Below are 16,820 nucleotides of genomic sequence, written 5' to 3'. Positions count from 1 at the left end.
GCAGGCAAAATAAAAGCCCTGAAACAAACCAAATAAATCTAAATACAGCGACAGTGTAACATTTCCACCAGCCAATAGTACAACATACATGCATATAACTTACAGCCCCGTAAAATACCACAAGCAAATAAATCTGTCGAGAGAGAGAGAGAGAGAGAGAGAGAGAGAGAGTGTGTGTGTGTGTGTGTGTGTGTGTGTCTCCGGACTGGTAGGTGGCGGTAGTGAGTTGATCGGTTCTGTTATGTTCGTGTCCAACGCAGAAAGAACTTGACAACAAGCGGAGGAGCGGTAAAAAAGGAGAAACAGCCCAGCGGGGTACTGACACAGTGCCGAGTTATTTTAATACATTTCTGCGCCTTAATGATTATCTTAGCGAGAGGGATAAAACCTGACCCACTTTAGCATACAGACACTGTGAATAGACATGTTTCCCGTCGTCTGCTGGCTGAGCACCTCCTGAATTTCCTGAACTTATCGTTAGTCTGGTGTTAGCTAGTGAAGAGTGCTGCTGGGATGTGTAACGTTTCTCTTCATGTGTCTCAGCGGCTCTGAAATAGCTCGGTGTGGAAATGACGTGTCGTACATCGAGGGTAGAGTGGTAACTTAGAATTATTTTACTTCACCAAAAGGTGGTATATTAGCTACGGTCCCTTGTAAGTGTTCTGCAGGATGGCAGCTCATTGGACCAAATTCGAGAAAGAACTGGACCAAGGAGTCAGGAGACTCATCTCACATCTGACTGGAATTCAAGATGAAGAGGACCAGAACTTCCAAATGGCTCTCAAATTTGCTTGGTCAAATTTCAAGTGAGTATGCTGACAGCCTAATATCAGTAAAACTGAATTTATTGGGTTTGATACAGTTGTGCTCGTAAGAATGCATATCCTGGTAGAATGTTTGATTTACCTGACTGTGTGCCTTTTTTAGCACATGAATCATAATACAACACATTTTCTTTTCTTCATGGTTAGTGGTTGGGTGAAGACATTTATTATCAGACAATTGTGTTTGTTATTTTTTAAATCATAATGAATACAGAAACTACACAAATGACCCTGATAAAATACATACGCTGGGAGTTTTGGCATGAAAATATACACACGAGTTGGTACACACAGGTTTAAATGGCTACTGTAAGTTAACTGTAATATGTTTGCTTGTAATCAGTGTGTTTGTGTTTGTGTATTAAAAAGTCAGTAAGTTACTGGGCTCCTGACAGAGTGCATGTTTCATCCAGTGGATTACGAGCCAGAGGGGAAAAAATAATTATCAAAGGATCTGCAGGAGAAGATAGTTGAAATTTATAAAACAGGAAAATGATATAAAAAGATGTCCAAGAAATTAAGAATGCCAATCAGCAGTGTTCAAACTCTTAATTAATAAGTGGAAAATGAGGGATTCTCTTGAAACCCGGCCAAGGTCAGGATGTAAATAAAATATTTCAGCTACAACTGCCAGGAAAATTGTTCAGGATGCAAAGAACAACTCTCAAATAATATCAGGACTTTACGTTTAGGAAAAACATAATGTGACTATTTCAATATGCACAATAAGGATACACAAGAAAAATGAGCTGCACCAGAAGAAAGCCCTTACTATGCCAATGTCACAAAGCAGCCCGCTTACACTATGCCGAACAGCATAGAGACAAGCCTTATATTTTCTGGAACAAAATTAGTTCTAGTTGTACAATCTAAGAAAATGAAGTGCCTGATCCACGGCTACCACAAAAGACTTAAAGCCATCACTGATGTTAAAGGAGGCAATAGACAGTATCTAGGACTTGGGTATGTATACTTTTGATCAGGGTCATTTGTGTAGTTTCTGTTGTCATTATGATTTAAAAAGGACAAACACTATTGTTTGATAATAAATGGCTTCACCCAATCACTACCCATGAATAAAAGTAAGGTTGTTGTATTATCATTAATATTCTCTGAAAAAAGGCCAAAATATCACAGATTTTTAAAAACTTTTTATGTTAACTCACAACTGTACGTGTTCAGGGTTTTTTTTATGTGAGACCTTTTTCAAGACTTGTCTGTAAGGCCATGCTGTATGTTCTAACACCTTGTCTTTTGCAGCAGTTGAAGACATAAGAATATAAGGATGTAGTGTTATGGAAATTGTAGACAATCGCTGATATGATACTTTTACACAATATTTATATCATGTCGAAATTCTGACTAAACACATCTGGATTAGTATTTCGAAGGAATGTTACATTTGTTTATAAAGACTTGCAAATGTGTAAAATCAATTAAATGCATTTAGGGAAGCCAAGCACCTAAACACCCTATGCTTCTGGAGTGGGAGATATCCATCCTTAAGTATTTGTCAGGTTTGAAAACTGATAAATTCCTTCAGTAAATATTTCCTGAAAACATGCTTCTTAAGAATAACAAATATATTTTTTTATCTCTTCATTGGGTAGGTTTCACCGTTTCCTGGATGTCAGCAGTCACAAAGTACAGCGCTCAATAAAAGGGTAAGAATGAGGCTTCAGCAGTCTACGTTTATTATTTGATTATTATTTTACTATTAACTGATGTTTCTTTCACCGTTCTTGATTCTCAGGATCTATGAGAAGCTAATTGTGCACTCGGACCTGTGTAAAGCAGAGAGCTGGATGAGACTCACAGAGGAATTTCTGAACTCTCCTCTACCAAATACTGAGGCAGCCATGGTAAGACCATGAATCATGAGTAATTTGGCAAAAATATAGCAGCTCCATAATTCAAGATATTTTCATGATACAAAATCTGCATCACTACATTTAGGATGTAGACAAAATACAATCAAGTTCTATAGTTCAAACATACTATACAAAATAATGAACTCTGGTTTTTACTCATTTTACACATATCACACTGCACTAAATCTACCTGAACCAGACAAACGCACATCTGTTCAGTGTACTGTCAGTATGCCCAGAATAACTCCTAATTCTGCCTTTTTTTTATCATGAAATAATTTCATATTGACCAGCACTAGCCCTAAAATTCACTAAATACAAATGCGAAATTCTGCCTTTTTCTTTTACATTCAGACTGATATCCATCATGGCATTTTAGCCTTGCTACTCTTCTTGTCTGATTCTCCATCCAACATTAATTACAGTGAAAGGCCCAGACTGAAAGAATCAGGTGAGTTGTCTTGTGTTAGTACTTTTGTTTTAGAAAGACAACAGTAGGAGCAGCAATTCATCATTCAAATAATTTCTTAATGCAGAAAAAGAAGACAGTTTTAACTGGGCTAAGTACTTAATGGAAGGAGAGGATATTGATACAGGCCCATTTCCAGACACCCCGGTGAGTAACCTAAACTCAACACTGCATTAAGTGTAAAGTTCATATAAATTTCAGGATAAAATATGAAGCAGAAGTATAGTCCCTGTGTTTCCTTGCTTCACCACAAAGCTTTGTGAAAGTCATATGAAAATTCTTTATTCATGACTATCAGTTAATAGAGACTACTGGTACCAGTAGCAGCCGGTTTGATTTAGAACCCAGGACATAAAAGCAAGGCTATTATATTACAGGGTTTTGCCATTAAGCGAATGTTGCTTTTCGTATACAGTTAAATTGAATCTGGCCAGTAATGTTGTGCTGAATATGCACACACACACACACACACACACACACACACACAGGATTCACATACATGTTGGAAGGTGAGTGTAGCTCTAAAAACCTCTTAAGAATATGTATTGACATATGAGGGTTTTTTTGCAGGAGTGGTCAGAAGATGAGAGTGAAGAAGAAGAAAGCCAGCAACTCATCAGCAGAGAAGATTCTGGGATTCAGTCGGACCGAACACCACAGGAAGATCCGGAGCAGAACAATAAGACTGTACAAGTGACATGGACAGGTAAAGGCATTATTGCAAAATTATTCAAACAAAAATGGAAACCTAAAACTAACAGATGTTAGCTATCAACATCATTTAATTCCATAGATCTTATCATGGTATTATAATAATATCATCGTTATCAGAACTGGGGATTTAAGTGATGAGGATAACGTTAGTGACATTCTGCTTATTTATGTAGTGGGTGAACCAGATGCCAGGACTTGGTTGGAGCTGCATATTGTGACACCATACTGGGTTTCCCACTCTTCTCGGTTTCCACATAGCCTACATCTGCACTCTAACCTGCTCAATGTTTGGTGAGATGATAACTGGTATTCTGTCATTTCACCTTTAAAATTTCCTTTGGTTTTGGATATTGATTTGATTGTCTATGATTTAGTGGGATATTACATATTCATGCAGCTGTAGTGTCCCATTTCAGCAGTTCTCTACATTATTTATTTTCTTTATTCTGTTTGCTTTCTTGTCTTCTGACCCACCTCGAGTCTTATAACATTGCAAGAGATATCAGCAGTAACTGAACCCAGAAAACTGAAGAGAAGCTTTGCTTGATAAAAACATTCATCAGTGGTTTGAAATATTGAGGGGAATTCCTTACGTTTTCTATGCAGGGATCAGCATCTCTACAACACTGACCCGCTCTACCTGCCAGAGGAGAAAGCTTTTGTTACTGAAACCCAAGTAATTAGGGAAACTATATGGTAAGACTTTGAGGTTAAATCTGTTGTAGTATACGTAGTTATGATAATGTTATTGCAACTAACATATTTTGTTGAATTTCTTTCTGTTTAAATGTTGTTGTTTTTGTTTTATTTTATTTTTATTTATAGTTTAATTGTGAGACTGATGTCATTTAGACAGAGTTAAGGATTTAATTGTTTGCCATTTCACTGAAATGCTTTTGTTTGCTTTTTGTTCAGGCTGTTTTCTGGAGTAAAGAAGCTTTTCATTTTTCAGCACCATGATGGCAAAGTAAGCGTGAGGAATGACTTGGTGGTCACCCACTTGACAAATGTGAGTAAAAACTGAATCTTGTGGTTGTGAGACTTTTGATACAGGCAGGATCCTGTTTGGTGAAGAATTGATGAGGTGAATATGGTTCTGGTTTTTGGTGTTAACTGACCATTTTTATGACTCTGGTACAGAATTGTCTGCACTCAGTGCTGGAACATATAGCAGCCTATGGCCAAGCAGTGTTTCGTCTCCAGAGGTTCATTGATGAGGTGACTGGTCACAGTGCAGAACCATGCCCTCCTGGACTCAACACAACGTCTTCCTCCTCATCCAAGAAAAGCTCAGAGCCCCCATTCAGAACTTACCAAGCCTTTGTGTGGGCATTGTACAAGTACTTTACCAGCTTCAAAGAGGAGCTCACAGCCATTGAGAAAGATATAATTGGCAAAGGTAAACAGTTCTAAAATGTTCTGTTTTTCTATTATAATAATAATAATAAATGGAATTTTTAAAGCGCTTTTCAGTAACCCAAAGACGCTGAATGTTTATCAAATTTATATTGACTCCTTTTAAATTAATTTTACAGTGTTTAATATAATGCATTACCCCTATAACAATAAATACATTAACATATTACATTACATTAAATAAATTAACAGATGTCAAGCACGTAACATTTCCTAGAATTTGCTTCAATTTTAATATATGCATTGTTTAATTTTGCATTAATAATATTTGACACAATCGTTAGGTCCTTTTAAAATGAACATTATAATGATGTAAATGTTTGTGATGTCTGTGCAGATGAAACTGTGACTCTGTCTACTGTGCTGGAAAGGCTCAGTCCTCACCTGGCTCAGATCACAGTGTTACATAGGGTTTTCTGCACTGGAGTGGCTGAGGTTCCCCCTGGCACACCAAACGTAGTACGAGCCTCACACTTGCTCAACACCCTCTACAAGGCCATCATTGAGTATGACAGTGTTGGTGAAGCTTCTGAGCAGTCTGTAAGTCTGTGTAATTATCTTTTATTTGAGTAGATAAAGGGGGATTCCAGGATTTTTCTAATTCTCTGCATTATTCAGAGGTGAGATGTAAACTAAGGCATTCAGAGGGCTTTGATATATAATGATGCTATATAGAGAAACTTGCTGGAACATCTTTAAAATGGTGCTAATAGAAACCAAATGCTGCATTATGTAATGCAGATATGGTCAATTTACCTTTTTTTTTTAAATCTAAGGAGAAATGAACTTATGTATCTTCTGAATTTAGAGAATTAGTGAGATAAACTATTTGTATAATGGTCAAGTATATTGAAAGCTTCTCTAGAATGGAGTTGGAATGGCCTAAAAATCTTCACAATTAAAGAGAAATTGAAAAACAAATCAGTAGAATTCCCTTTCAAGTTTATCTTTCACCACTGGTTTATGGGCAAGGTAACTGTGAACTATCATAAACAAAATTTAATCATGTGCCCTTAAGTGGGAAAACCGTATCATTGTGGATGTACTAGTATGTAAACAAATGGATGCTGAGTGGTTATTCAGTGCTGTACTTGCCATATAGCACATGTTCTTTACAGACTAATAAAATAATAATGGCATATAAAACCTATGTAATGGTCTGTATCTTGTCTCCAGGTGGCGATTCTCTTCTCGCTCTGGGTTGAAACAGTCAGGCCATATCTCGAGATAGTGGATGAGTGGATTGTTCATGGTCACTTGTTTGACCCGGCTAAAGAGTTTATAATCCAGAGGTAATGAATAATAGTATTACTGCTTGTCTGTCTTCATGTATGTCCTCTAAGTGGAATTATATAAATTAATTAATAATGAATTATAAAAATTAACAATGAATGAAAATTTCAAAGCACCACTTTTGGCAAAAATAAAATTGTGTCTGTTAGAAACAAAGGCTTAATGTGTTTATGGAGACAGCATATATGTAAATAGGTTAAATATGCAGAGTATTTTCATGAATTGATCAGAATGAGATTTCAAGATGTTTATGAATGTCAAATCAAGGCAGGACTTGCTCTTTAATTTTTGTATTTAAAATTAACTGATGCAACATTTGCATGCAGGAAAAAATACTCATTATTAAGGCAGTAATATATTTTATTATGTATATCCATGCTAGCCCACTAAAGGTGAGTCACTTAACTGTGCTATTGGTCTGTGTCCATAAGGAACAAGGATGTGCCTGTGAACCACCGGGACTTCTGGTATGCCACCTACACCCTTTACAGTGTTTCTGAGGCAGTGGAGAGCGAGGATAGGCTGAGTGATGCTGCAAGTGGAAGCTCTGGGGGAGAGCAGGGATCCAGTTGCCGACAGCACACCATGGTGTCCTTCCTCAAGCCTGTTCTAAAGCAGATCATCATGGCAGGAAAGTCCATGCAGCTCCTGAAAAACCTGGACTGCAAAGAGGCAGAGCAGATTGATGGATCTTCTAGAGGTCAGAGTCTGGTTAATTAAGCAATTTAAATTATGATTTTATGTATTTTATATGTATTTTGGTCTATCACAATACATTTCCCTCCTCCCGGGTGTGTTCCTGCTTTGCGCCCAGTAATTCTGGGTAGGCTCCGGACCCACCGTTACTCAGAACTGGATAAGCAGTTAGAGACAATGAATGAATGAATTAATGAATGAATGAACAATATATTTCATAACTGTATGAAATGTTAGAGCTATGGGTAGGACACTATTATGCAGCGCTGGGCAATTAATTGAAAATGAATCCAAATTGACATTCAGAACTTCTAATCGACAACATCTTTTCTATATCGATTATATCAATTATTTTTATTCTGTTATGTCCACACTCTGTGTTCATGTACTGACCCTTTAAATCCACGCTACCATGCTGTATTCATGTGACTCTGCCTCTATCTGCCACATGGAAGCAACCTACACGTAGAGGACGACCAAGCGACTTGAGCAGTTTGTACCAAAGAAAAACACAGGGTCTGTCGTTCGGACGTGCTGTGTTTTGACTATAATTAAGACGACACTGAACGAAAATAAGTCAAATGTCAACCCTGACAAAAAACTGTTTCAGTGACCAAAGCACAATCACACACCAAATATAAACAGTGCTCAAAAATCAAGAGAGGAACAGTTCAGGGTAAGGTTCAGGAGCCTACCCAGCGTGCCAGTCCTTCACAGGGTGACACACACTCACACATTCACTCACCTACGGACACTTTTGAGTTGCCAGTCCACCTACCAACGTGTGTTTTTGACCATGGGAGGAAACCGGAGAACCCGGAGGAAACCCACGCAGACATGGAGAGAACACACCAAACTCCTCACGGACAGTCACCCGGAGCAGGACTTGAACCCAAACCCCAGGACCGTGGAGCTGTGTGGTTCCGACACTACCTGCTGCACCACCATGCCACCAGTTTTGACAATATGTTTATTAAAATTAATTGGGTTTGTCTGTTGACTGTTTTTGTTAGCATTGTTAAATTTCTAGCTAATGATAGATCAGCATTGCTTTGATTAACCATTCAATGCATCTCCATTAAGCTGTTTAGCTCTTTCAGTTTTTGTGTATGCTTTATGTAATGATGTATATGTTGGGTTTTCTCTTTCAGATGCCGAAAGGAAAAGTGTGTATACATTGTTTCTGGAATCAGTGCAGACTCGTCTGCGACGTGGAGAGGAGTCTCCCACAGATACAGTAACTGAGCAACAAGCTACCAAGAGGAGCCTTATTAAGATGCAGTCCATTGTGGCACGTCATCTGGAAATGGATGACATCCATGACCCACTACTGGCAATCAATTTTGCTAGGTGAGCTTATGCATTACACAAACGTCAGCAGGGCTACAACTGTCTGCAAGTAATTTAGTATTTCGAATGTCGAAAGTTTATGATCAAAACATAGTTGCTCATAAGTAAGCTTTTTAATAACGATGAATGAAGACTGAAATAAATAAGGATCCCGAGATCCTTATAATTGAAAAAATTGTCTTCCCTGTCACCCCCAGGTTGTATTTGGAACAGAAAGACTTTCATGAGAAGTTCTCTGGAGGTGATGTGATTGTGGACCGTTCATCGGAATCAGTGACATGTCAAACATTTGAGTTGACCCTGCGCTCCTGCCTGTATCCACACATTGAAAAGAGATACATTGAATGTTGTGGCAATCTCATGAGAACACTCAAAAAGGACTACAGGTAGCATCCTGTTTTGAAACTTCAGATATCTTCTTCGAATACACTCTATGCAAATTGTTCTATTAGTATTCAAACCATTGGTCTAGTCTAACACAGTTTGTAGTGTTACCTTTGAAAGCACTGGCTGAGCTATTTTGTGCCTTGCCTCATCGCCCTTATGTCTTCTTTTAGGTTACTAGGATACCTACAAGCTATGAGAAACTATTTTCTCTTAGAGGCTGGTGATACTATGTATGACTTCTACACAGCCATATTTGACAAAGTTCCAGAGAAGGAGAGCTGGCAGCAGCTGGCCTTCCTTAATGTGCAGCTGCAGGAAGCTGTAGGACAGCGCCACCTTGAGGACAGTAACAGGTACTGCCTAAACCGTAACAGACTGTGCTTTAATTGATGTTCCTATCCAGTTTTCTTCCTAACTGACCTTTTTTGGCTGATTTAACAGACTGTCAATCTTTCTGGAGACAAGTGATACCACAAGGAAGAAACAACCAATAAATAACCTTGATGGTCTTACATTAAGTTATAAGGTAAGGGAATCTATATTTTTCATTTGTTTTTAGGCAACATGTTTTTTCTTTAATATATAAAATTTTGCATTGCAATTTGTATTTAATTGAATAACAGAATAACATAATTACATTATTCGCCAGGTCCCATGGCCTGTGGATATTGTTATAAGTTCAGAGTGTCAAAAAATCTACAATCAAGTTTTCCTGCTCCTTCTACAAATTAAATGGGCCAAATACAGTCTGGATACATTGCGCTTCAGTGGTAAATTTAGCTTATGCTTTGTTTAAAATGTTTTCATAATTGTTTGTTTTTAAATATATTAAGACAATACAAACTTAGAGAAAACCAGTCCCAGCTATTTTTGGAAACCAGTACAGAGATAGATCAAGCCAAATTGATTTAGGTAACCTGATTTTCTGTCTGCTAAAAATGTTATATCTCTACAGATTTGACAGCAGCTGCTAAGAGACATGAAGGAGGCCAATCTGAAGAATACACAGCCAAAGAACCCATAAACCAGCAGATTCACAGGATGTTCCTACTAAGAGTCAAGCTAATGCATTTTGTTAACAGTCTACACAACTACATTATGACCAGAGTTAGTATTTCCTGTTTTTTGAGTTGAGTTTGGAAGTTCATAATACAGCTGATGATTATATTTTCCAGCAGGGTTTCTGTTAGCTAGTAAATTAATATTTGATCAGCCCGAAACCTAGCCAGATTATTTTTTTATACATTTGATGATCGTTTTCAAAGTCCAGCAGATATTAAGCAAAATACATTAATTAAATTTATATCAAATTGTCTTTGCTCAAATTTTTTCAGATCTTACACAGCACAGGCCTGGAGTTTCAACACCAAGTACAAGAGGCAAAAGACTTGGATCAGCTCATAAAAATCCATTACAGATATCTGTCCACCATACATGACCGCTGCCTTCTCAGAGAGAAGGTAGGATGCACACTTCCACAAATCCCTCTTTGGGTTTTAGGGAAGTATCTCACTGAAACTTGTGCTTAGTTAAGCTCTTTGGGTTTTAGGGGAGTATGTCCCTTCCCTATGTGCTTACAATTCTTGGAGATGGTTTGATGAGTCATCTAAATTGCAGTTTCCCAAGTCTGAATTTTGCTTCTTTTGTATTAGTCAGTAATCACCCCCAAATAATTTCTGTAATATTACATATGGAATAAGTGGGGAAATTGTATAAATTGTATAGCTTTCTTTCCACATTTTAACTGAGTGTTTCCCTGTTCCTTCAGGTAAGTTTTGTCAAAGAAGCTATTATGAAAGTCCTTAATCTGGTTCTCATCTTCTCAGACCGATGGCAGGCTGGCTTTGGTGCATGGAAGTAAGAAATATATATATAAAAAAACACACACACACAAACTAAAATGTATAAATGATTATAACATTTATTTAGCCAGCTTAATCACATTTTTATGGATACTTTAATGGGTTTAAAACGTGTCTTGTTTATCTGTTACAGAATTGAGTCCATTGACAAAATGGAATCGGATTTTAAGAACTGTCACATGTTCTTGGTGACCATTCTGAATAAGGCTGTCTGCAGGGGTTCGTTTCCTCATTGTGAGTCTGCAGCTTTGTTTTTGTGTTTAACTGCTTCCTCTCTTGCATTAGTTTGGTGTTTTCTATGCAAGATAAGTCTAGTGCTGTTTGCTAACTTTTCATTTTCTGTTTTACCTCCTAGTGGAGTCCCTTGCTCTGTCTCTGATGGCTGGTTTTGAGCAGTGCTAGATGACACTAAATTGCAAGCACCACACACTGGCCTAGCTGTATTATTGCTTCTGTACTCTGTTTATCTGCTAGTCTCTGCCAAGCTACCATCATAGCAGATGAGAGACTGACAGCGTCCAACAAAGGTCTTATTCAGCGTGGCAAGTGGTACTTGAGTGAAACATGGATGTTGCCTGTACATTGTTATATTGCTCTTGATGTTTTCAAATCAAGGATGAATCAGTATTTGAATTAAGGACATGTTTTATTTGACTTTTACCTTCAAGACACTTAAATTGTCACTGCATAACTCAAAAGAAACATTTAAAAGCATTTTGTTAAAGTCACAAATAGTTTAAACGTATCTGAATGAAAAAATCTTGTTACTGGTTGTGTTTTTATCAATTTCTGGAAATAGGGACAGCTTTCCCTAAGAAACAGAAAGATGTAAAATGTTTTGTATATATGTATATTAGCTTGTTCTATGTGTGTACGTATGTTGATGAAAAACATGTTTTTCTTCATTCACTGACAGTTTGGTTGCAATAAATGATTCATTAATTGAAGTCTGTAATGTCCTTTTCTGACTCTAAAAAACACAAATTAAACATTTTAGTCTCCACCACAACTTAGTAATTTCATTAATGGAACACATCCAGAAAATTAAGATTGTAAAGCACTTATAAATCAGGCAGATAGTAAGATGTCAAGCTGTTAATTACAGAACCTTAGTTATATATATATATAACGTATTGTAAAATGGCCTGTTATCTGGAAGAATATAAGTTTTGAAATTTGGAACAATATATTGAAGGTTCAAAATTATTCCCCCTCTCGGACAGAAATTAAACGGCAAAAGAAGCTGGTCTTTAATACATCGTTTATCATCGTCAACGAGTTCGCAATGTCCTGCATAGCCACCTATTATTATTCCATAGCAACACTTTTTCCTCAGAGAATATGCTACAAGGACGTTGGAAGGTATGTGGAGATCCTGAGTGGTGGTGTATTAGCGCCCCCTAGTGTGTGTACTCTGAGTGTAAGTGTGGACTTTTTTTCTCCTCCCTGTAGAGTTTTCCTGTAGTGGAGGAGGAACTCCCACAGTGATCTGTCCGCAGACTGAGAGCAGGATCTCAGAGAACAGAGAAGTTTCCCTGGAACTACAGCAGGCGCCGAGACCACCGTGGACTCCAGCAGTTCACATCTCAGATATCTTCAAGAAGACTTCGGCAAATGGATTTTTAAACTTCTCGACGGAACAGTTTATCCCTGGAAAACGAAAACACAAACTAAGGGTGGGTAGCCTGCTGCTAGCGTCGGGCTCTGAAAAGTTTTCCTCTCGGGCTCTGGGTGTTGGCTTTTTGTGCTCGTCGGTACCACACCGCTTCAGACGAGACGTTTTTCGCGGACATTTTCGGGCAACTGAAAGTTTATTTTGGGAGATTTAAAAATAAGTGTTTATACTTAATCGGCTCCATGCTGTAATCCTCCAAGTGGCGGTTGTCGGAGTTAGGCCTCTCCGGTGAGTCCTGAGAGACGTGCAGTGGTTTGCGGAGCTCGGCTCTGGAGCCCAGGTGAACGACACGCGCAGCGAGAAGACATTATTGTAACCAAACAGGAAAGGGGCTTTACCTTCGCTGAGACTTTTGAGGTTGTTGAGGTGCTTAAATAACTTTCTGTGGTGTGTTTCGGAGAGTGCGTTCGCGCTTGTTTGTAGTGTAGTTCATACAGCTGTGAGCTAAAGTTTGGCCCTCTCTGGGCCAACAACACAACAGCCTTGAAAACACACCACTGCACATTCCCCTCCACAGTCGATATATCAGTGATTTATTTAGTTTAGAAACGTAACACTTGGGTATTTCTTGGATGGTAACATTTCAATAAATAGAAGTTATTCACCATGACATGAAGTAAATGGGGGGGGGGGTAGTTGTAATAACTAGCCTGTGTATTTGTGTTGGTGACTTGTACTGACTTTGCTCGGTAAAAGGTTATTCTAGTCTGAAAATGACATGTTAAAACCATTGTTGACTACAATCACCAACAGTGAAAACACCAGTGTTGCATTTACCAGGCACTTCCTGAGTGTGGGTTTGTTTTTGAATGATTATTTATTCAGGAATGCCATTTGGTGAACAGCTTAAAGTGTTGGACACCTCTGTGGTAAGGGCTGTGTTAAGATATGCATTCAGTCAGTATCTCACACTTTATATTTGTCAGGTTTTGTCTAGCATGAGTTCATACTCGACTATCAACATCTTCCTTTGAAAGGAAAGGGATCCTGACGGAAACATGATATGAATGGTGTTACTTTGTCAAGTATAACTTAACTGTGAGTTGAATAAGCAGATGAAGCCTAAACAAGTTCCAGTCCCCATTCCTAATCACTTGTTTGGATCAAGATTACAATCTTGTGTAATCCTCTAAACCATACTAACGGTCCATATATGTTGTAGGAATATACTTGTAGTATTGTTTTAGAAATGTCTGTTGTATTTCTGCTTTATTTGGGTTACAACCTGCCATAAGACATGTTTTCTTTCCTCTCTGTTTCATGTTTTCTTGCTTGCTCCTCTCTCATGTCCTATATGTTTGAATTTGTGAATATTGTAGTAACTGTGGCAGCATGGTTTTGGTCAGCAGGGCCATGCATGTTTGGGCTTATTTAGCACATTCCCCACTGAGGCACTAGATCAAGGCAGAGTTATCTCCTTTTAAAATTTGAAAGTCTTCACCATTCATACTCCAGCCAGACATTTTATCTAGAGTCAAAACGAAGATTTAGAAATGTATTTAGTTTAAACAGAAATCAGTATGCAGTGCTGCTGCCTTTAGAAATAATCACAGTTTAGTAGCTTTGTCTTCACACTTCTGATTACTGTCTGAGGAAGTGATGTGTAAGGGCGTGTGTGTGTGTGTGTGTTCAAGAGGATGGCACTCGGTGCATGTGCAGGGGAGGTGTGAAAATATCTACTTAAGGAAATGGTTTTGCAGTTTACTGAGTTGTAATCTATTTTTGTGTGCCTGTGCTTGTGCGAAGTAAACCATAGAGCTTGAAGAGAAGTCATGAAAGGATTTTCCTTTTGGGAGGAGCTCTCTGTCCAATTTGGCACCACCCAGCAGAAATATCTGACCCAGATTTAGATACTGCAGCAGCTACAGGACAGCCTCTGATCTCTTTAGTGGTTGACTCTTTACCAACTGAGCTAGATAATGAAGTTACTTGATGTTGAGTTTTGATTATCTGAAAGAAGGTAAATATTACAATAATTCTGTCATTGCCAGTTGTCTAATACCTTTATTGACTATAGCCAGATATATATTGACTGTATTAGGTTTCAGTGTGTAATTGATATCAACATTATATTTTAATTGTCATGATATACGTCATTGTTTTTCAGAATACATCTTACATATCAGTACTTGGACTAATTGCATATTTCATTATTAAAATGGTCTTGTCTTTAAGTGAAAGCATTTTATTTTTACATGTAGCCTGACCCTAGTTAAAGAATTAACTGTTTGTTTCTCAGATTATGAAGTAAAATGAAAATGATGAAGTACAATAAACTGACCAGTCATAATATTAAGACCACCTCCTTGTATCTACACTTACTGTCCCTTCTCACAGCTCCTCTGAGCATACAGGAGCACCCCCACTCATATATCTTTGGTTGGTTTTCAATTTAACAGTGATACTGAGGTTTTAAAAAAAAAAACTCCAGCAGCACTGCTGTATGTGTTCCACTCTTACAATGTTACATACACACACACAACCACACCACCAAAATGTCAATGTGACTCCAGTGCAGAGAATCATCCACCACCCAAAAAATTCCTGTTGTGTTGGGGTCCTGAGCATTGAAGAACAAAATGAAAGAGGGCAAAAATGTATGCAGGGCATACAGTCAGTAATTATAGAACTGCATATTGCTGCTGTATGGTCAGTGGAGCTGAGAGAATGGACAGTGAGTGCAGAGACAAAGAGCTGGTCGTAATGTTATGGCTAATCAGTGTAAATTAAATGTGGATGTTTGTGAAAATCCCCTTAATTAGTCTTTAATTTTCTCTTATCATATTCAATGGTATACACCATCCTCGGCCGAGTTATTGTCATATTTAACAGATTATATCATATAGTGGTCATGGATTGAGAAATGCACCTGATATCATAGAGAATTCTTAGGGCATCCCGACTGGAGCAGATGGACAGTTGAGCTGACCGTTCAGCTGCTGAGTGTGGATGGCTTATTTCAAGAGGTGTTAAAAGGTCAGTTTGTTGGACATGGATGAAGCCTAATCTTGTACTAAACTGCAATGCATGTAGTGACTCATTATTGATAATCCATTTAAGACTTAGTCTTAGATGTAATCTGCTTTTGGGAACCATCTGAAAGTCTCATTGGAAGATCTTTGTTTGTGAGTGAATTGCAACAAGGAGGATTTATTTGTGTTTGAGGTTATATGCAATCCATAGTTGAGTAAATGTATTTAATTGGGTAATATATTGATATTAATATATCATAATGATTAACAACTAATGTAAAAGTGAGATTCCTTCCTGACAAAGCTTGAATAGAAGTATAAAAGTAGCGATTCAATTTTTTTTTTTCCAAACTCATTAATTTTGTCACCAAATGCTATCCTTAATTGAATATAAATGGCAAAAATTTAACTGAGCAAAACAGATCAATTTACTCACTAATATCTTTGAGTAGAAGTAACCCTGCGTTCACACCAATGGCAACAAATGATTAGACAAATCAGCTCGACGTCATTTTGTTTTCAGTGAGCGCTGGCAGTATCTGGCATCAGGAAGCAGGGCACAACATTAGCAGCACAAAGTAGTCAGAAACAGTGACCTGACAAAATTAAGATAAGATAATAAAATAAGATTGTGTGGCACATAAGATCGTGGCACATGAAGTTCTGAAAGTCCTGCAGGTGATCATGACCTTTGCCACTTTGCCAGGTGAGAGGAGAAATGTTACTGCTGGTGTTAATGCAGGGAAAATGTATCACAGTGAAATTGCAAATCTCTCAATATTTTCCCCAAGTGTGTACTTCAGTAAATGTAATTTAAATTAGCAATTACTTCATCCTAAAGATAATTATACCTACTGCCCATCACTTATCAGTAATACTGATAAAATCTCAAGCACTATCTGTGACTGCACTTGGTAACTAATAAGAAGTATGTATACAAGTTCCATGATTAGGTTCATTTCTTTTGAGTCACACAGATACTATTGCAAATGTTTTCTACATGAGGCATGAAGGAACAGACTTCTCTAAAATATCAGAGTTGAGTTTTATCACTTCTCTCATGTTTCCTCTGTAAGGGGAGAGTTTTCTTATAGGCGCATATATTTTTTTTTATGCTTTACTGTGAAGTTTCCTCTGTGTTGCGACATCTTTCTCAAACAGAGCAGTTTAAAGGGGACATCTACAATTGTGTGGAAACGCCGTTCTCTCTGGTTTGTTTACTTTCAGAAGAGCCTCATCTCTTAAGGTGAAATGGTATGTTTGAGGGGAAAAAACAACTGGGTCTAGATGA

At 37.8% G+C, this 16,820-nt stretch overlaps 2 protein-coding genes across 2 annotated transcripts in view; both read left to right on the top strand.

Annotated features, from left to right (window-relative positions):
• The first annotated feature begins 282 nt into the window (after positions 1-282).
• Positions 283-11,839, top strand: tubgcp5 (tubulin gamma complex component 5). The gene is made up of 23 exons (XM_066664185.1): positions 283-806; positions 2,435-2,488; positions 2,578-2,686; positions 3,050-3,146; positions 3,232-3,311; positions 3,735-3,870; positions 4,052-4,169; positions 4,485-4,574; positions 4,794-4,887; positions 5,019-5,277; positions 5,632-5,834; positions 6,471-6,586; positions 7,019-7,287; positions 8,435-8,633; positions 8,831-9,019; positions 9,191-9,373; positions 9,462-9,546; positions 9,670-9,790; positions 9,976-10,127; positions 10,355-10,480; positions 10,789-10,877; positions 11,016-11,116; positions 11,238-11,839. Exons 1-23 carry the CDS (start codon positions 670-672, stop codon positions 11,282-11,284), a joined length of 3,054 nt encoding a protein of 1,017 aa, XP_066520282.1. The 5' UTR covers positions 283-669; the 3' UTR covers positions 11,285-11,839.
• A 518-nt stretch (positions 11,840-12,357) lies between these two features.
• The window catches only part of cyfip1 (cytoplasmic FMR1 interacting protein 1), a 36,615-nt gene continuing 32,152 nt past the window's right edge, over positions 12,358-16,820 (top strand). Inside the window, exon 1 of the mRNA XM_066663023.1 lies at positions 12,358-12,558. The gene's annotated coding sequence lies outside the window, so the exon portion shown is untranslated. The remainder of the gene's footprint in view (positions 12,559-16,820) is intronic.

This window comes from Hoplias malabaricus, chromosome 3 (assembly GCF_029633855.1).
Source record: "Hoplias malabaricus isolate fHopMal1 chromosome 3, fHopMal1.hap1, whole genome shotgun sequence".
Lineage (NCBI taxonomy): Eukaryota > Metazoa > Chordata > Actinopteri > Characiformes > Erythrinidae > Hoplias > Hoplias malabaricus.
This window is presented reverse-complemented; position numbering and strand designations above follow the sequence as displayed.